This window comes from Sinocyclocheilus grahami, unplaced genomic scaffold, assembly GCF_001515645.1.
Source record: "Sinocyclocheilus grahami isolate Dianchi unplaced genomic scaffold, SAMN03320097.WGS_v1.1 scaffold1441.1, whole genome shotgun sequence".
NCBI classification, from domain to species: domain Eukaryota; kingdom Metazoa; phylum Chordata; class Actinopteri; order Cypriniformes; family Cyprinidae; genus Sinocyclocheilus; species Sinocyclocheilus grahami.
In genome coordinates this window covers 77,475-99,685 of record NW_015506620.1, presented here as the reverse complement: position 1 = coordinate 99,685, position 22,211 = coordinate 77,475, and the positions used below count along the sequence as shown (strand labels likewise).

Sequence of the window (22,211 nt, the reverse complement as noted above, 5' to 3'; positions counted from 1 at the left end):
CATCAATTGAGGTCAATCAGATTAAGAGACATATTAACAATATCCAACTGTGGAGTCTCAGTCTGATCATGGGACACTCTTTCTAGGACATCATTTTCCTGAAAAAAAACATCAGATTTACACAAGTTAAAACAAATCAGGATTGATGATTACAGAAACGCAAAAATATGTTTCTCCTTTTGATGTTTGCTAAATGTGAAACAGCACAAGAGCAGTGATCTCTTTTATAATCAATTATTATTTGTGTTTCTATGTGATGAGTTCTGAATAAAGCCACACACAGACATACACCACCTAAGGCCCTCATACTCACAGCAAAGTTTTATTTTGTTCTTTGCTTAGAGGCAAAGAGAAGTTTGAAATACATTAACAGCAAAAGCCGGTCTCCAGTGTGTTCAAATTTTTATTCACGGACATCTAATCTCGACGAACTGAACAGAATAAATAACTTGGTGGAGATTTCCACTTCAATGAAGACGGAGCCTCATAGACACACCTACCTATTACCTAATCACCATGGACCAATGGTGTTTACCAGCCAGAGCTGGAAAGTTTGCTTTGATGAGCTGTTTTGAACCCTCTACACCAACTTCTTTTTGGCCTGATTTTGTTTGAAATTATGTCATTAGGGCCTTAGGAGTTCTCACAGATCTTAATCTGTTGCCAATTTATAATATTTTTGCAGACAGATTCAGAGGTCACATTATCTTACCTGATAATCATTATGCTGCTTCCAGGTATCTGTTTGAACAATAACAACAGATTCTTACTTTGGTCAATCAGAATAAAAATACATACTTTTACATATTTTAAATAATATTTTTAAACAATATTTACATTTTGTACAATCAGCTGTATGTAGCCTAATACTTGCCATTTTTTCTTGCATGTGTGTATCTCCTGCAGCAACAGTAAATCACACCAGCAGCTGCAACCAGCAGAACAACAGCAACACCACCAGCACCAGCACGTACTAGTGATGTAGACTGACCTGAATCTGGAACAGTTAAAGATAGACAGTCATTATTACTAGAGGTCGACTGATAATCAACAACTGATTTGATAAATAGCTGGTTTATTTGATAAATCTGGTGGGGTTTTGAGGGACAGCAGTTAAAACAGCAGCACAGCACTGTGACATTAACAGAAAACAATGATCACAGAAAAAAAAAAATGGCTGGTATTATGCAATTTTCTTATTCTTATATCATAGACTTCAAAACTGTAAAATTCATAATGTGACAATAAACTCAATGTGACGTGAATTGTCTGTCACTTTGATGTTCATGTGAAGGTGACATATTACCTCAATTATATTTTCATATGAGCAAAGTCCACTTTTTCAAACAGGCCATAATGAAAACAATTTGAATATAGTAAACTCTGTTTTAAAATTGCTTGAGGGAAAAATGCACTGAACGACTAAATTATACTCACCAGTCACAGTAACACTGAAGCTCCTAATGATGTTGAATCTGCTGCTGTTGATCTCTAGTTTATAAAGTCCAGAGTCTGTGGTTCTGGTGTTTGTGATGGTCAGAGATCCAGTCTGATGATCCAGCTTCAGTCTGTCTCTGAATCGCTCTTTACACTGATCATCTGTACAGATCTTAGTCTGATCTCCAGTGATTTCAGCGATGAGAATGTCATTAAAATACCATGTCATTGAATTATTTGATTTTCTTATTTCACCAGGATCTACAGTGACAGATTCTCCCTCTTTAACTGACTTTCTCTTCAATTTATCTTGATCAGCAGCAGAAATACCTGAAACATAAACGAAAGGGTACTTACTTGAATAAGAGTAAAAAAGTATCCAATGTAAAGCGTAATTACTTCAGATCTGATTCAGAACAAGCAAGATGATGTCAATGTAACATGTATTACAAGGGATGTTTTCTCAGGCATGTCATATTGGATGTACAGTAAAAGTACTATACAATAACATTATTATTTAAATGACATAATGAAATATGTTAGCAACATGCACACAGTAATTTATATTTGAAACAACAAATTCCACTTTAACAGCAAAAACACCTCTTAATGTCACAACAAAAATATCACTAAACACTTTTAACAATCTGATTTAAAAGGAAAAGGTTTGCTTCTAAACATACTGACTCACCATATAAAGCAACAGTGAAGGTATTTTCACTCTCACTGTCTCCATTGCTCATCTGTAGTTCATAATGTCCAGTGTCTGTGTTTGTGATGTTCATGATGGTCAGAGATCCAGTCTGATGATCCAGCTTCAGTCTGTCTCTGAATCGCTCAGTACCTTCATTACACTGGACATCTGTACAGATCTTACTGAGATCTCTATTGATTTGAGCAATGCGAATGTCATTGAAGTACCATCTTATTCTGTCTTGCTGCTCTGTTTTAACATCAGTGTAGAGAATGACTGAATCTTCCTCCATCACTGACACGTTTGTATCAGCACCAGACACACCTGAAGAAGAAATGAACAGTTAAATATAACCAAATATATAATTATACAACAGGAAGGTGTATTTTTTTCTTCTTTTGTGATTGTAGGTAGAGAAATATATTGGGATTCATAATGTAACACATGCAAACAAGGAGCAGAAGAACAGCATTGATTTACACATTCACTCATCAGACAAACAGATATGAGTCTCATGGGTGATCTTCAAAACCCTTGCATTAAGGGGAATACTATTAGGCTTGTTTGAGATGTCAATTGCCAAACTCTGAATGTAGATGAGAAAACTTCACAGGGCTTTATGATTTGATAAAAGTTACTAAATATACCTGGCAAGGTTTCATAAAATTTGTATTTTACAACAGCTCCAATTGGGCTCAGCCAGTCATAATCAAGGACTGGAACTATCTGTTTTATAATTGTAGTTCAATGTGTGAAGACATACATAATGCACATGAATTTGTATACAGGTAAAACACATCTGAATATCACTGTAAAAATATCAATAAGCAAATTAATGATTTGATTTAAATGTTCAAGACTTGCTTTTAAACATAATGACTCACCATGAACGGCAACAATGAAGGTCTTTTCTCTGTCACTGTTGCTGCTGATGATATGTAGATGATAAAGTCCAGAGTCTGTGGTTCTGGTGTTTGTGATGGTTAAAGATCCAGTCTGACAGTCCACACCTAGTCTGTCTCTGAATATCTCAGTACTGTTATTACACTGATCATCTTTACAAATCATACTCTTATCTCCATTGATTTGAGCTATGCAAATGGCTTTAAAGTACCATTTCATCTTTTGTTGTTGGTTTGTTGTAACACCAGTGTTTAGTGTGACTGAATTTCCATCTATCACAAACACTTCATTTAAACAAACACCAGATGCACCTGGAGAAGAAATGAACAGTTAATTATGAACAAAACAAAATGATACAGCAGGAAAGTTCTGTGATTTTTTAAAACAGAAAATAAAGATTGTGGTTAGAGAAATATGTCTGGATTAATAACAATGCAAACAAAAGGCAGAAGAACATCATCTACACATTCAAACATACATGAATATCATAGATGAACTCATACAACTTAATATACATTATACAAGTCACATTCTAACGTACAATGTTAACAATTTTAACCAAATTAGTGGAATCATAAACATTTCTTGTTTTTATTTAGTACTGCCCTGAATCAGATATTTTAAGCAACATATGTTTACATACTCCCCTAGACAAAAACCTAATTTACAAAAAATGTTCTCTCATAATACTGTGTCATTGCCTGGATGATCCATGAAAGCTAAAAGTCTAATGCTCTTGTTTTGTGATACTTTTTCATCATGTGCACTTAAACCCAATGTCCAGCATCTTCTGCATATTTAAACCCATTCCAGCACTTACTGATTGATTTTCAGATCCATCTTTTCACACTGAGGATGACTGAATGACTCATGTTGTATGAGTCATTCAGTCATCCTTATGGAAGGTGAAGACATGCACTGAATCTGATGCACATAAAATAAACATAATGCAATAAGAGCCTTTTTGAAATGGATGATCAAAGTAAATTGTAGTTAATTTATTTTTTGTTAAACATGCAATGTAAAAAAAATCCATTAATGTTATGGACATTCACTTCAACCCTAAAACAAAACACAATGAAGTGCAGTGAATGTTTTCATATTTTGTAATAGTTTGAGCCCCTCAAGTGCCATCAGTGTAAAATAAAATGAATCTCTAAATCATAGTCACAATATGATGCCACTTGTTTTGTCAAAATTAAAGGTGTATGTAAATGTACGAACCTTATGTATTCTGTATACACACATAACCAAGTGTTTTCATATTCAACTACATAACAAACATTCCACATAATATTATGAATTTTAAATAGTTAAATATCACCCATTAAACATTATTTCATACTTTGCAAAAATTTAGCTACAATTCGCATAATTAACAATTTGTACAGTGCCCCAACTTTTTTGGAATCGGGTTTGTACTTTCTGCCACAATAAGATACAAGTGTTTTTTAAACAAATATTGTTTTTAGTCCTGCTGTTTATATCTCTCGCATAGACAACATTTCAATTTAGATTATTATTCGTTTGGAAGAAGCTTTCTCCCAAAGCCTATGTTACGTTCAAGGCAGATTTGATCAGTTCATACAACATTTATTTTTAGATTTATTTTAACATTTACAGGGACCTTTCCGATATTTTTTTTGACATTTTAGGAGTCTTTAGGAGTATCAGGAGCCTTATCTGGGCTTAGATTGCAAGCCGTAGCCAGCGTCACATTCTTCATTTGTTTATGTCAAACACATTAATTTCAATGCATACATTTTATTCAAATGTCAATTTAACTATAAACACATAACTAGCAAAACACGTCATTGAAGTTCAACTATAAAGAAAAAGCTTTCCTGTTTTTTTATTTTTAAAACCATTACTCATTTTATCCTTCCACATGATATACCTTGCCTAAGCATAGCGCCCCACTGCGTTGCTGTGATGTGTGTTCAGTTTTACATTACATTTTACTTCTCAGATAAAACAGTTTTTATACAATTACTCATCCACTAAGAATTTATTGAAGTTCCAAGATAGTCCCACAGCCTTGGGCCAGCGATAGAGAAAGCATGATCACGCTCGGGGCATTGTTAGAGGAAACTTGTTCGATGATCTTAGTATTCCGCTTGGACTGTAGCTCAGCTATTCTGGCGCCATTCCATTTAGTGCTTTAAAAACATATATCAAAATAGTATAATGCATTCTAAATTGTACTGGTAGCCATCCTAAAGAAGCTAACGAGGGAGTAACATGATCAGCTTTTCTAGCATTCATTAACATCCTTGCAGCAGTATTTTGTACTAGCTGCAAGCGAGCAACACATGTTTGGCAAGAACCTACGTAAAGAGCACTATAATACGTCTGTAAGAGTGTGAGTGTAACTGTGATTTTTGTGTTTCTGCCCCTGTCATTCCCGCACAAGGTTGTAGCACTGTAATTCATAAATGTGATCTAACAAAGGTAAAGGGCAAATTTTTACCATATATGCTGTTTATATTGCTTGTAATTGGGATGAAGTAAACATCTGTTGAGTATTTTAACATATCATTTTTGATTGTGTTGAATTAAAAACCCAAAACTGCAGCGGGTCCACCAGACCCACGGACACTGGCTGAGTAACAAAAATATGAACACCACACAAGGGTTAAATAGAAGAAACAATTATGAACCACCATCTTCATCTGTCGATCAAATTAAAAAAAATAATAAAAAATGACTCCCAAATTCTTTACTTGATCCTGCATGTACCCCTTCCATGGGCCTAAGTTGTCATTTACTATCTGGCTACAAACTGTGCGACCAAAGACAATAATTTCTGTTTTGTTTTCATTCAATTGAACAAGGTTTTCAGCCATCCACAGCTTTACTTCCTCGAAACACTTGAGGACTGTAGCATTAGTATCCTTACTACTGGGTCTAGGGGCCAACATGGAACCCGTGGACAAACCCACTTACAACCCATATTTCAGCCCATGTAGTAACCTTGTAGTACCCACATAAAAAATAAAGCTGGGGCCAAGATGGGTCTTGCGCATGTTGCCCAGTTGGGGCCCACCTGTTGTCAAGTACAATCCCACATGAAATCCATGTGGGCAATTGACATTGGGCCATTATGGAACCCGCGGACAATCCCATTTTGGGCCCACTTTTTCAGCCCATGTCAAACCCACATGGGCCCCACACACAAATGTTGGCTGGGGACTTGTGTCATCCGCAAATACCATACTTCTTAAAGATCATTCCCAACGGGAGCATGTACAAAGAAAAAAGGACTAGACCCAAAATGGACCCTTGTGGGGCCCCACAGGTAGTAGGTGCTGAAGCAGAAAAATAGTTACCAATCTTCACTGAAAAGGATCTACAATTCAAATAAGAGGCAAATAATTTTAAAACAGTCCCCTGAATGCCAACAAGTTGTTTTAAATGAGACAGAAGAATCCGGTGATCAGTGGTGTCAAAGGCTGCTGAGAGATCCAATAAAATGAATGCTGCATGATTACCGGCATCTCAGGGTTCAACAATAGCTTGTTTAAGGCAAAGAGGTACAGTGCCATTCTGGCTACTACTATTAATAATAGATAAAATACTTGGACTGACAATATCGACACCTTCCTTAAGAATGCAAAGCTAAACTGCATCACTGGGGCAGAATGATCGCTTTAAGTGGAGCACGGCATCTCTAATGTTAGAGAGTGAGTTCAAAGTTCAAACTTACTTAAAGAATACATTCCAGTTATATCTGTTGACAACGGGTTAGCAGTCATAGATACAAAATTTGCTCAGATTCCATTTATTTTCTCAACAACATACTTCAAAAACAAATCGCACTTCGTCTAAGATGAGGTAAAGCCAGGATTTATATACGCGGACACAGCAGTCTATTAATAACAGCAAAAAGCTCACGTGGTGGGTTATTAGCAATCATATAGAACAAGTAAAGGGGCAGTCACACTAGACTTTGAACGTGCAACATTTTTTCAGACGCCGCTGCGAATATGGGCGGGAGCAGGATATGACATCACACGCCAAGGTTTCCCTTCAGTTGTCACAACATGGATTCCGATGTGCTTGTACTGTTTTGCGACGGCGTCGAAAGCTTCTGAAAAGGAGAAGGCTGTGGGTTCAACCTATTCTACGGACTCGGAATGAGCGGGGAGAGTTCCATTCCTTAATTCAGGAGCTTCGGCTGGATGAGGATCGCCACAGGGATTACTTTCGGCTCTGTCATATTTTATTACCATTTTTTTAAACTATAGCGAATAAACTGTATTAATTAATGAAATGTTCAAGGTGTCTGAATAAATTTTGGTTTGACTGTACATACAGCATACAGACTTGTGTCATCCGCAAATACCATACTTCTTAAAGATCATTCCCAACGGGAGCATGTACAAAGAAAAAAGGACTAGACCCAAAATGGACCCTTGTGGGGCCCCACAGGTAATAGGATCCCTCCCATATTCGCAGCGGCGTCTGAAAAAATGTTACACGTTCGAAGTCTAGTGTGACTGCCCCTTTACTTGTTCTATATGATTGCTAATAACCCACCACGTGAGCTTTTTGCTGTTATCAATAGACTGCTGGTATAATATTCATACAAAATTTATAGTATATATATATATACTATAAATATATTACATTTTTAAGTACTGTGCTTTAAGTGATGTAGGTTTTTCCCTTTATATAGGTAATTTTATAAGTTCCTGTGGTGTGCAAAATTAATTTAAAAATGAGTGAATGAATTATAAAATAACGAACAACATTAAGTAATTTAATAATAATACACTTGTGTATAGTAATTATATTGTACTCTCTCTCTCTCTCTCTCTCTATATATATATACTGTATATATATATATATATATATATATATATATATATACACTAAGCAATAAAAAATTATCAAATGTGTTCGCATTCAAATGTACCGTCTGTTCCTGTTTCCATTGACACCGCAAACCATGCAGCTTATTTTTTTATTTGATTTTTATACATTTAAAAAAAAATTGATTATATAAAATAGGACGCTATTTTGATTATATAAAATAGGATTATATAAAATATGGCTAAAATTAGCGCTTCCTCCATTTTTGAATTTCTGTACAGAGAGGTCACGCAGTGACTTATCGATCTTCTACTGGTCACACGTCTTCACGTGATGCGAATTCGCAGGTCAGAGTTCACCGAGCTTGAACTTTGGAACGCAGCGAAATTATTCGCATGAGCTTGCATTTTCGGTCTGACGCATTCGCATGCATATAAATGGAAGTCAATGGAATGAAAAGTGCAGTGTAACTGCCCCTTAACTTGCTCTGTAACATTTTACAGCCTTTTGGTATTTTTTCAGACTATCACTTAGCAACTGTAAGGAAACATGCAACCTATCTTTCCTCCACATCCTTTTTGATCTTCTACATTCCAGTCTAACAGCACGAGTCTGTTCATTTAGCCAAGGATGTATTTTGGTTCTTCTTTCCTTGATTTTTAATTGAGCAATGGATTACATAATATTCATACAAACCTAATTAAACATTGTAATAAACTAGTCTGGATCAGCAAAAGGGGACGCAGACTCGATACATGGGATTTGTGAAGAGGCAATAAAAGCATTTTAAAATTCTGATGCTGTAAGTGGGGTAACTGTATGGGAATATGCCATAGACAGAGGAGCAGATGGACATACACTTGGGATATTCACATTAAATACTACCTTACAATGGCCAGAAAAACTATGTGACATGATATTAAGATCACAAATCTGTGAAAATAAAAAAATTCCTAATGACAGAACAAGGTCAAGAGAATGGTTCATGGGTGTTACTCCTAACAGATTGAGTCAAGTTAAAATAGTCCAACATTTCTAAGAACTCAGCTACCATGGGTTTTCCTGGGCAGCAAACATGTATAACGAAATCTCCAATGGTTAAAATTGAATCAGACAATACTACAAAATGAGATAAAAAATCAGAAAATTCTTCACTGAAAGCTTTGTGGTATTTAAATGCACCATAAACATTTACACACAGCACCGGTTTCTTATAGTCCAACATCCTCACTTGGGCTTCAAAACTGATAGAAGGCAATAAGCGCCTTTAAATATTTGTTAAAAATAATGACAAGGCCACCACCCCGACCAGAGTTTCTGGGAGAGCTAAAAAAGTCACAAGCAGCTGGAGTTACTTCCATAATAGGGGTGAGGTCAACAGTATTTAGCCATGTTTCAACAATAAATAAGAAGTCCAAGTCTTATGTATGAAAGGAGTGAAATTATTTCCTTATGAAATTAACTCTTCATGAAGCCAATACTCAGGAACTCACACAAAACAGACACTATGCAATAAAACATTAAAACTTATATGGAGAATAAATCTTCAAAGAAAGCAAATAACATACCTCTCCTCGCTCATTTACGACCCCCTTCTCCCCCTGCCCTCTCTGCCTCTCCCTCTTTTCCCCCAAAAGATTTCACTCAAAGTTCATTAAGAATATGCATATTCCACATATCATATACAGGTACATCTAAAAAAATTAGAATATCATGAAAAAGGTCAATATTTTGTGTCACTCATTTCAGAAATTAAAACCCATATATTATGTAGATTCATTACACATAGAGTGAAATATTTCAAGCCTTTATTTCTTGAAATGTTGATGGTTATGGCTTACAGATAATGAAAACCCAAAATTCAGTGTCTCAGAAAATTTGAATATTGTGAAAAAGTTCAATATTGGAAAGTCATGGTGTCACACCCTAATCAACTAATTACCTCAAAACACCTGCAAAGGTTTCCTGAGCCTTTAAATGGTCTCTCAGTCTGGGTTAGTAGGCTACACAATCATGGGGAAGACTGCTGACTTGACAGAAGTCATTGACACCCTCCACAAGGAGGGTAAGCCACAAAATTTCATTGCTAAAGAAGCTGGTTGTTCACAGAGTGCTGTATCCAAGCATATTCATAGAAATTTGAGTGGAAGGAAAAAGTGTGGTAGGAAAAGGTGCACCAGCAAGAATTTGAGGGCGCTTCACAAGGAGTGGACTGTTGCTCAGTGGTCCAAAGTCCTCTCTTCAGATTAAAGTAAATTTTGCATTTAATTTGGAAATCAATGTCCCAGAGTCTGGAGGAAGAGGGGAGAGGCACAGAGGGTTTTCATTATCTGTAAGCCATAATCATCAAAATTTCAAGAAATAAAGGCTTAAAAAAAATTTCACTTTATGTGTAATGAATCTATATAATATATGGGTTTCACTTTCTGAAATGAGTGACAAAAATATTGACCTTTTTAATTGATATTCTAATTTTTTGAGATGTACCTGTATATTGTGAACCTGTTGTTTTTCCCCTTCATGTTTAGTGTAATTTTAAAGGTATTTGTGCGATTGGTAAATTGGTTTCAATTTCACAGTAGTCACTTATATTATGAGAAATATTGAAAACTTTTGTAGAATTGTGTTCTGCTGAGGAGGTGTGTTCCCCTTTAGGGCCTGTGGGAATGTTTATCTATCTCCAACCTGGTGCAATCCTGGGGCACGGGAACATAAAAAACCAAAATGCATGTGTGCATTTGTGATCGGAGAAACGACAAACAACAAGCGCTTCTCTACACTGCTCAAAACTCGCATTTGAATCATCAGTGGCAAATCCTTTAAATATGTAAACGTACTTACAGACTGTGAGTCAGAAGTGCCAGACTGTCCTTGCAAAGTTGGAATTGCCCCACTTTATAGAAACACACACTGGCATTGTAGGCTACTCTTCCGGAAAACAGTCCTCGTCCTCCGTAAAATGCGCTGCACACATCTGAATACTTGGGTTGAACTGTTCTGGAACAGTGTTGTAAATACAACTTAACCACTGATTTCTAGTTGTGTCCTCTTTTGGAAGGCCAAACAAATTAGTTTCGCTTTCACATCGAAACACACAGCGTCTCCACAACATGGCGGCGGTGGCAACAGTGAGAATCAAAGTTACGCCTTCTTTCTTTGCGTGAACATTTGGTCGGCGTTATGCAAATCTTCCTACATCGTGACTGTGCCATTACATTATAAAATCAATGAGTTGCGATACATTGAGGCCAGTGCTTAAAGTGGAAAAAACGAAGTGCCAGTACTCACCCCATAGACCCCACCTTTATTTATTTGTTTATTTGTTTATTTATTAATATAAATAAGTACTTTTTAATAATTTTCGATGTATGGATAGTGCCACAATCAATCAATCAATCAATAATTAGATAAAAGTTTTCAATACAATTTTGCACAAGTCAAGCTGTGATACCAAACCGGACCACAGGGAGACGCCAAATACTACTAAACCTCCTGCCTTTACTGCTATCCGGATCCATTCAGAATCACCAAACCTCTGACCACCGAACAATCTAATGCTGCTTTCATGTGCTATTGTAACTATCATAAATATGTACATGAACTCCTCTCAAGTCTTATATACTACTGGGAAATTCAGAAATAATTTTGATACCAGAGTTACCGAGATGGGCGGACCATAAACTTTAAACATGGTGGAGGGGACAACCATTGCTGCCGTCAATGCTAGGCTTGCATTCAACTCCACTTACAGACACACACTTGTGAACTTCCCTAAGCACTTCCCCTTGGGGGAATTCCCACCGCCATTTTGAAGTGCGTTCCACTTCATCAAGTGGACAAGGGAAGGTTATATTGACAGACCCTCGACCCCTCAATTTTGACCGAGGGAGCAAGTCTGCTTCATATGCACACTTCAGGTCACTTCATAGACCACAATGCAACACGATTATGATGTCATCATATATTACATTTATAACAGCCCAATCATACCAATATACATATAGAATGTTGAACTAAACAAATTTGTAAAAGGAAAAAAAAAATGTTAACAATAAACCAACTCCATAGCAGATTCTAAGTGTTCAAGGGCTTAGGACGTTCCATTTGAGGACATTGCAAGGGTTCTGCCAGTAGTGGGCATTCATGCAACGTAATCAATGACATACATACGAGTAAACGAGACGGAGGGAAGTTTGCGAGTAAAGGGGGAATAAAATTGACTGTAACACAGCCCTATTCTCACAACAACTACATAACTTTGTCTTGTTGCTAAAGTAGTGTATTTATAGGCTATATATGAACAATCATTTGAAGCATATTATGCTTTATAAACAGTGAAATAAGCATGAATTTGACTGAAATTCCAGAATTGTCAGCAAGATTTTTATCTTGCTCAGCAATGTTTATATGATTGTCAACCAATGGGATGCTACATAACATTTTATTCTTTCTGACAACAAAGCACTTGAATGCGACAAACTTGTAATCACGACTTCATAAGTGGAAAATATGAAATTTCCGATAGCATGCCAAGGCAGCATTAATTATGATAAATTAATTTATTTCCATCAAAACGTGCTGCCTATCTATGGGCCTATTTACACCTGGTCACTTCTGATCGGATATCTATCTGATTTGTTAAAACGTTTCCATTTACACTTGGACACATAAATCTATATGCAAAGATTTGCACTATATGCACATATTTGCGCTATAAGTTCATGTCAACAAAGCAGATAATATCTGCATTTTATTCTTTATCAGCTAATTTCAAGATCAAAGACTGCGACAAGAGAGAGGGAAAGAGCGGTATCCGCACTAGAAAGATAGGTTAGTCCAGGGGCGTAGATTACTTGGGGGACGTGTCCCCCCCACTTTTAATATCATGTAAATTCATCCCCCGCACTCTTTCGGGCAAGTGTGTTCGCATAGAGGTTTTCAAGAGCCGGTGTGAATAAATATAGATTTAAATTCAAAGAGACATGATAGTCTGTGCATGATCTGATGTTTTATTCGAACCCAGAATAAGGCGAGATGAACATCACAGAGCGCTAAACATTCCGTGCAGTGTATGTTTCATTCATACTCGTAGCCGGCGGGTGCGCTCACGCAGAAAGTCGTATGAGGAAATTCCTAATATTATGGACAAAAGTGTCCAGCTATTGCTGTATGAAAACAGTTGTTTTCAGAAAAACAGAAACGTTTGGAAACATGAAGACATTAAACATATGATTGCGACAATATGGTTTATTTGTGTTTGTCAAGTCATCTCCAGGTAATAAATAAAGTATATGAACAACACAGTGCTAACTGACATAGCATTTATTATGTGATAAAAATTGTTTGTAGTACATAAACAAATCATTATTATTGGTTATTGTCCAGCAGTTATCTGATTTCTAAGCCAATTAAAAGCTAGAAATGATAGAAAAATTAAAGTTGACTATACACTACCAGTGAAAAGTTTTTGAACAGTAAGATTTTTAATGTTTTTTAAAGAAGTCTCTTCTGTTCACCAAGCCTGCATTTATTTGATCCAAAGTACAGCAAAACAGTAACATTTTGAAATATTTTTACTAGGCTATTTCAAATAACTGTTCCCTTTCGATACTTCACTAGTACTGCGTCTTGCTAGACACATATGGGAAAAAAGCATTTTTTCTCCTGAACTGAAGCCTATTTCATTCACGCAGTGAAACTGCACGACCACTGGTTCGTGCAGAGCTTAAAAACGAACCCCGCGTGCCTCGCTCTCGCCGCAGAGAGAGTATTCCCCCGTCCTTTTCTCCCGGACTGATCAGCGTCCCCCTGCTGGTGCGAGCGACCTGATCTCATTCGGGGGAAGTGGGGACGAGCTGCTCGATGACAGCATGTCATTAGCAGCGTCAGATGCAGAGGAGCTGTTGGGCTCGGAGAATGACCCCACCCCCTCGCCATCATCCGCGCCCAGTGCCACCAAAGACGGGACGGATACCGAGCTTCTCCATATCCTCTCCAAGGCGGTCGAAGAGCTGGGTTTAGAGTGGTCCCCGCCAGAAGAGCCCTCTTGCAGCCGTCTGGATGAATGGTTCCCGCAAGGGCACCGCCAGGCCCCTCGTTAGCGTACTTCTCCGTTTTTCCCGGAGGTCCATGACGAGCTCACCAGATTGTGGCGCGCTCCCTACTCTGCCCGCCTCCATACTGCCTCTTCATCCACCCTCACTTCATCAACGGCGCTGAAGAAAAAGGGTACGGTAAGCCACCTCCCCTAGATGAGTCAGTGGCCGCGCATCTCTGCCCGCCCACGGCCATCGGCTGGAGAGTGAAGGCCGCTCACCCGTCTAAGCCATATAGGACCACTTCAGCTCTCGCTGGACGCGCCTACACCTCAGCTGGACAGGCGGCTTCGGCGCTTCATTCTATGGTGGTCCTCCAGGTCTTCCAGGCCAAAATCCTCACATCCTCCGAGTCTGGCCTGGACCCTGCTATCCTCAGGGATCTGAGGAGCACGACGGACCTGGCTCTACGCGCCACCAAAACCACCGCCCAGGCGATTGGGAGATCAATGGCCAGCCTTGTGGTGCTCGACGCTGACGGAGATGAAGGACGCGAAAAGGTTCCTCCAGCCCAGAGCGAGTCAGGCCTTTACAGCCGTTACTTCCTCGTCCCCAAAGAGATGGTGGCCTCCGGCCCATCCTCGATCTCAGACACCTGAATCGCGCCCTCATGAAGAGGTCGTTCAGGATGATTACACTGAAACAGATCCTCGCGCAAATTCGCTCGAGAGACTGGTTCTTTTCCCTGGACCTGAAGGATGCATACTTTGACATCCAGATAGTCCCTCATCACAGGAAATTCTTGAGATTCGCCTTCGAGGGTGTGGCTTATCAATATACAGTCCTTCCCTTCAGGCTGTCCCTGGCCCCCCACACTTTTACAGAATTAATATCTCACAGGACCCTCCTCCTCAGCCACCTGGAGTGCCTGGGACTCAGGGTCAATTTTGCCAAGAGCTCATTGCTTCCCAGCCAGCAAATCTCGTTCCTGGGAACAATCTTCGACTCAGCCCAAATGAAAGCTGTAGTCACGCCAGAACGAGCTCTGGCCATACGGAGGCTGGCGACCTCCTTCAAGATCGGCCCTCTCAAAGCGTTTCAAAAGATGCTGGACCTCATGGCAGCAGCATCTCCAGTGTTACAGTTGGGTCTGCTGCGTATGCGCCCCCTTCAGCGCTGGTTGAAACCACGGGTTCCATCCCATGCGTGGCGTCACAGCATATCAGCATATCAGTGTGAGTCAGGCCTGTGTATCGGCCCTGACCCCCTGAAAGAACTCCCCCTGGATGGAACAGGGCGTGGCCATGGGGATGGTTCACAGAAGGACAGTTGTCACGACAGACACCTCCAACTCAGGTTGGGAGGCGCTGTGCAAGGGCATACCGACCTTCGGCCACTGGTCGAAGGCGGAAAAAGGCTTCCACATCAACTGCCTGGAAATGCTAGCAGTATGTCGAGCCTGTCAGTTCTTCCTGCCAGTCCTGAAAGGGCACTGTGTGCTAATCTGATCGGACAACATGTCGGTTGTGTCCTACATAAATCACCAGGGAGGCCTCTCTTCAAAGCGCCTCTTCATGCTGGTGGAGCGCTTCTTAGAGTGGGCTCAACCCAACCTACGCTCGCTAAAGGCAGCGCATATACCGGGCAAACTGAACCGGGGAGCGGACATGTTATCAAGGAGCAATGTCCCCTCAGGGGAGTGGACACTCCATCAACAAACGGTTCAGAAGATCTGGGAAATCTTTGGCGAGGCCGAGGTAGACCTCTTCGCCTCAGAAGACAACTCTCACTGCCAGCTGTGGCTATCAGAGCTGACTCAGCTACTGATAGTGGACCCTTGGCCTGTTCCACTGAGACGGAATCTCCTCTCTCAAGCGAACAGGACATTATGGCATCCTCGGCCCGACCTATGGGCCCTGCACCTCTGACCGCTCAACGGGAGCCTTTGTGCCTCCCAGAGCGATTCTTAAACACAATTTCAGAGGCTAGTGCTCCGTTTACGAGACGTCTCTATGCCTTAAAGTGGTCTTTTTTCTCCGCCTGGTGTTTAAATCCTCTCACTTCCGAATTAGCAGAGGTGCTGTCATTTCTACAAGAGCTGCTGGAAAAGGGTCGCTCCCCATCCACACACAAAGTCTATGTGGCGGCTATAGCGGCCTTTCATATCCCTATTGAGGGTCAATCGGTGGGCAGAAATAGCGCAGTCATCTGCTTCCTGAAGGGTGCAAGGAGGCTGAATCTGCCTCGTCCCCCTACCGTCCCTTCATGGGACCTGCCCACTGTGCTGAGGGCCCTGATGGGCCCCGCTTTCGAGCAACTACAGTACGCCAACATTAGGTCGCTATCGCTGAAGGCTGCTCTGCTTCTAGCACTGGCATCAGTAAAGCGAATAGGGGACCTGCAGGCACTCTCAATTAGCCCTGCCTGCCTGGAATTCGGGCCTAATGACTCTAAAGTCGTCCTGAAACTGAGGCATGGTTATGTACCTAAAGTGCTCTCCACTCCGTTCAGAGCACAGGTCATTACGCTCTCCGCGCTTCCTCCAACTGAAGAGGACAGAGAGCTATCTCTGCTCTGCCCCGTCAGAGCGTTTAGAATCTATATTGAGCGTTCCGCTCCCTATAGGCGATCGGATCAACTCTTTGTCAGCTTCGGTAACCGCACCAAAGGGTTTCCGGTTACGAAGCAAAGACTTTCTAGATGGATAGTAGATGCCATCTCTCTAGCATACTCTTCCTTGGGCCTCCAATGCCCCATTGGAGTACGGGCCCACTCGACTAGAGGCATCGCCTCGTCGTGGGCATGGTCCAGTGGTGTGTCCATTGCGGATATTTGTGAGGCGGCCGGCTGGGCCTCGCCATCCACATTTGCGAGGTTTTATAACCTGGAAGTCCTGGCCTTACAGGCCAGGGTCCTTTCCGCTTGAAATGGCACATGCTGCGTAAACGGACATGACAGAGAGCCCTTGGCCGTACCGCGCCCAAGTTCTCTGGCATTGTTCACCTGTTAGCTTTCAACCCCTGGGTGTCGAAGTTACGGGTATACTCTGGAACGATTAACCAGGCCAGGTGAGACCTAGAAAGCTCAGCCCGTTTTATCCTTGGGTTATTGTTGACTTCTCTATAAGCATTGGTTGCTTATGGAAGTTATACTTTAAGTCGTTCCACTACATTAGCACAATCCCTGAGATACGGGAACGAGTACTGCGTCTTGCTAGACGCATATGGGAACAATCCAATCACGTCGTGCTAACGTCGTGCTAATCCTTCAGTGATTTCTGAAGGATGTGACACTGAAGACTGGAGTAATGATGCTGAAAATTCAGCTTTGATCACAGCAATCATTTTAAAATATATTCAAATAGAAAGTTTTTTTAAATAGTAAGAATATTTCACAACATTACTGCTTTTCCTGTACTTTGGATCAAATAAATGCAGGCTTGGTGAGCAGAAGAGACTTCTTTATAAATATTTATATATGTTATTTATTTTTTTATATATATATATAACATTTCTGTCCCCCTCACTTCTGAAATGATGGCTACGCCCCTGGGTTAGTCTCAGAGTGTCTGCGACTTACTTTCAGTTTCATTTGTGGCAGTTTGCGTGTCAGTTTGGAGAAGAGATAACGCGCACGGCCGCACACCCCACGATGACGTCATTTTCGTCGCGAGCACCTTTGCGCTCTCATGCGCTGACCATGGCGCGACGCGGCCAGTAGGCCTATAAACCAGGCTTACTGATCCGCGGAGATGCTTGTTGCATTGTCATATCTGACTATAACATGCCATACAGCCTATAAAACGCTCTCACACGTTTATTTTAATATTTTGGGAGGAGTGAAATTTGCATATATTGTTTCAACAAACAGCATTTTTCTCGTGTCCAGTTTCGTCTGGAATGCGGCCCAAACTGTGGTTTGAGCGATCGGATTTAAATCAGTATCGAAAGTGTTTTAGAGAGCATTTTCACCGGGTTTTTTTCACGCTCGGATATCCGATCAGAGAAAATAACGCATGAAGTGAGGTGTAAACAGGCCTTGCATTACATTTGACAGCTTTTGTTGTGACTCGCGAAGCATACGTATGTTTAATGCTATTTTTACTGAAAACATGGCCTTTTAACCGCAATTTGCGTTTAGCACAAGAACACCGGAAGAGAGATATAAATGTCTTACCATGGTCGAGTAAACACCAGAACAATACGAGAAGCGAAATAAAGACAAGCTTCATTTTCACCAGGTTTTCGAAAAAATGCCGATTTTTGTAAAGTGCCATGTTGCTTTTCATTAAACAGGACGGCCTTTCGTGAGTGAAAGTGAAAGCACTGCAACGCGTTTACGTAAAAGCGTAAATTGGGAGGATCCCTATGCTCTACAGCGCGTCTTTAATCTGCATTACAAAAAAAAGCTTATTTTTGAAAAGTGCTATAATTATAAAAAAAGGTCTAAGTCTATAATTGTAAAAAAAGGTCTAAGTATATAATTGTTTATTAGCAAATCACAGTGTTCTTCTAAAATGTAATTCTGAATGTTGTAGCCTATTATATTTCTTACATTAATATATGTACTGTACAGTATAATTAGGCTTTTCATTATTTTGGTTATGGACATTATCTGAATACATTTAAATGCTATATTACAGCAGGTTCATAACAACAGGACAGGAAGAAGCCCTTCACCTACAAGCTAAACACACATTAAACAAATGGCCACATACAAGATGTTTGTCCACCCTACAGATCAAACCACGTTTCTGAAGAAAACCGACCACAGCAGGTTTCAGTTTGACTCAGAAGATGAGCTGCTTGTGTCACACCTCAGTAAGACTGGCAATGAGAGACTGCAGATTGTTTTAACTTTTTTCCGTTTTGTTTTTCCATACATACACTCATCGATACATAGATAATTCAAATAAATTGTCATAAAAAGTAAATTTCTACATTTTAATTATACAAGATTCACACAATGTTCTTCTACATTTACATATTTAATTAACATTACATAACATCAGACAACTATATTATTAATGTTAAAGGATATGAAAAGAAAAAAATAAGATTAAAGTCTTAATAAGAGCCAGAAGAAGATTTTTTATGTAACTAAATAACATGCGTTCAGATCATGAGAACTAGGAGTGTCAAACTCTGTCGTGGGAGGATTCACACCAGTCTGACTGTTATCAGCAGATAGACTTCTTAGTTCAGACTTTTCACTGAACAACTGAAGAAAATGTTTCACATGTTTATTTTGTTCTGTTTGTGCTGGTGGAGTCTGACTGGTAAGTTATACAAGCATTTTTTCTAGCTTAATCATTTAGAATAGCGTAACAAGCTACTGTTAGTTTTAATTTGCTGTCAGATAGATCAAAGCAAGATAATATATTAAGATCTACTTTGGATTGTGATTTACAGGTCTGAAAACATAAAATAAATGTTACAAGCCAGGAAGAGTAAAGGCACATTTATATGATGAATAAACTCAGTAGGCTCAGAAAGTGAGGTGCTTTTCAGTTTATTTATTTTTATATATATATATAGTAATTTCAAGGATTGTTACTGGACATAGAAACACAAATAGCCATCTCAAAAAAAAAAAAGAAAGAAAAAGAATTCTGGAGTAACTGAACAACAACAAAAGAAAACTTAATTATTCAAAAAGCAAATAATGTTTAATTTCAAACTACAGCTGATTTCAGTAAACCAACAGAAGTCTTAATCTGTTCTTGTATGTTCTTCAGGTATATTTGGCGCTGAAACAAGTAAAATAAAGTCAGTGTCAGTTATGGAGGGAGATTCTGTCACTTTACAGACTGGTGTAACTAAAATACAATACGACGATGACATACTGTGGAAATTTGGCGCTGAAAAGTCTCTCATAGTTAAAATCAGCATTGAGAAACTAATCTTCTCAACATTTGATGTTCCTGATGAGAGATTCAGAGACAGACTGAAACTGGACAATCAAACTGGATCTCTGACCATCACAGACATCACAACTGAACATGCTGGAGACTATGAGCTAGAGATAAATGGAGCAAAACTGACATCAAAAACATTTAGTGTTTCTGTCTATGGTAGGTAGAGATCATTTGTCGCGTCCTTCACACATTTAAAACTTAAACTCAATTAACATTTGTGGCAATGTTGATTAACACAAAATAATTAGTCGGGGCAAATAAGTTGTACAATTATATACAACTTTACACAAAACAGGTTTACTGTAGCTACTGTTGAAACAGGTCTGATCTCAGCATCAGTCTCTCTCTACCTCTGGAGGTGGAATATCAGGAGAAAAACAGCTACAGCTGTGTGCTCAACAATCCCATCAGCAACCAGACTCAACACCTCAACATTACTGAACTCTGTCAGCCATGCCCAGGTATGTTGGTGTTGATATTAATGTGATTAAGAGTATCTCTTAGTTATACAGTGATGATATTTCAGTGTTTCTTGTAGATCAGACAGATTTACTGACACTAATGTTTCACTTTGTCAATTACAGATCAGGGCTTACCTTTATTTTACATAGTGCTGATTCCTTCTGCTGCTGGATCTCTGTTAATTGTAGTTTCAGTCGTGATCTGCTGCATCTGCAGGAAATGTAGAAAAACAGGTAAGGAGAACAAGCTGCATGAATATTTATCTTTAAGACACAAATTTTGATACTGTCATTGTCATTGTCAACTGTCATTTTAACATGTCTGTATTTTTGTTAATGCAGCCCAGACCCAAGAGGAAGACAGAACTGATTCAGCTTTGTGTAAACCAACAACACGAAAAACGGTAAGATCATTCATGACTGTGTTGCAAAAAGATGTGTTGCAGTCAATCTGATTGAAGTTTGCAGCATCAGATGATCAGTGAACAGACGTGGGTGGACAATTGGCCTGACCGTTACCTGCAGTAGAAAGCACATCAAAAGGACAGTTTAAGATAGTTTTTTTTTTCGTGCTATCTACACTAAGCCTGTGTACTTTGTTCCTCAGTGTAAGTTTTTCCATGTTGCAGTTTTTCCATTATAATCAGTGAAGTTGTGTAATTGCCTCATTATGCATCTTTAGTTTATGGACAGTCCGTTTATATTTTTTGACCTGCTGCTGTCTGACGGTAAGGTGATTTATTTGAATATATCATGAATTAGGTGTTATGTATTGTATCCTACATGTAAATCCGCTATAAAGACAGCTCCTGATGTATCTGTGGCCTACTCATTTAAATCGTGGTTTGTTTAAAAAAATATCTAAACAGTTCTATCTATAAATACATTGGTTTTTTTATCCTGAAATATCCCTTACAAAGTCTGTTTTAGATTTGCATTGTAAAGAAAGTAGAACACAAAGCTGTTAACCTGTGCTTTGACAACGAGCTGCAGCTGCTCTGCGGTTCATGATCATCTGAGGTGAAATGCAGCTTTAGCAGTCATTGGTTGATTTGTAGACGTGCTGCAAGCAAGTATCTTTGCTGTTGCTTTTGTGTGAAAGAAAATAATTCAAAGCCATTTTGCTGTTGTAAGAAACCTTCAGAATTTGTGATGAAGATTTTTGATGTCATATCCTTATGCTGGTCCATGTTAGCATATGTTGTTGCACATTAAAAATCATCTTAATGTACAAGATCAACAAAAATTGATGGAAAAATTGTGTTCTTCTGAGGATTTTACAAGTAGTCCTACTTAAGTCAATTATAAAGTAGTTCTGTTACATCAGCAAGGTTCCTGATTGATTGATTGATTTTGTGTTTCCTTACAGAAATCAAAGACTGACGCTGTGTATGAAAATGTCCCCAAAAAGCGATGATCAAATACTGTATCTACTGGATTTTTTCTGTTAGATCTCATACTGGATAATACCTCATCTTTTCATTCACATTCATTCTCTTCCACGATGTCACTGTTTTGTCTGTATCATATCTTTGGTGTTACTGTAATGTCTAAAATGTTATTTTAAAGGGGTCATATGATGCGATTTCAATTTTTCCTTTCTCTTTGGATTGTTACAAGCTCTTGGTGCATAAAGAAGATCTGTAAAGTTGCAAAGACTAAAGTCTCAAATCCAAAGAGATATTCTTTACAACTTTTATTTTAAAAGTTAAGAGTCAACCACGCCTACCTAAAACGGCACGTTCTAACACATATTCCCCCACATGTTTACGTCACTATGTTAAAATATTAGCATAATGCCGCCCAAATGTGCACGCAAAGAAAGAAGGCGTGATTACAGGAACAGCAGCCATGTCAGGGAGACACTGTGTTTCAGTGTGAAAGCAAAAGCACTTTATTTGGCCTTCCGGAAGTAGATGCAATTAGGAATCATTGGTTAAGATTTATTT

The 22,211-nt window shown here is 39.2% G+C and overlaps 2 protein-coding genes across 2 annotated transcripts in view; one reads left to right on the top strand and one right to left on the bottom strand.

Moving 5' to 3' along the window:
* Window positions 1-2: 2 nt before the first annotated feature.
* LOC107570327 (uncharacterized) lies at window positions 3-13,980 on the bottom strand. The gene is made up of 7 exons (XM_016256549.1): window positions 13,956-13,980; window positions 3,016-3,345; window positions 2,129-2,455; window positions 1,438-1,767; window positions 923-991; window positions 713-741; window positions 3-98 (listed from the first exon to the last, which is right to left on the bottom strand). Exons 1-7 carry the CDS (start codon window positions 13,978-13,980, stop codon window positions 3-5), a joined length of 1,206 nt encoding a protein of 401 aa, XP_016112035.1.
* A 269-nt stretch (window positions 13,981-14,249) lies between these two features.
* LOC107570326 (CD48 antigen-like) overlaps window positions 14,250-22,211 on the top strand; it is an 11,822-nt gene continuing 3,860 nt past the window's right edge. Inside the window, exons 1-2 of the mRNA XM_016256548.1 lie at window positions 14,250-14,460; window positions 20,605-20,666. Coding sequence (XP_016112034.1) covers window positions 14,250-14,460; window positions 20,605-20,666 — 273 coding nt within the window. The remainder of the gene's footprint in view (window positions 14,461-20,604; window positions 20,667-22,211) is intronic.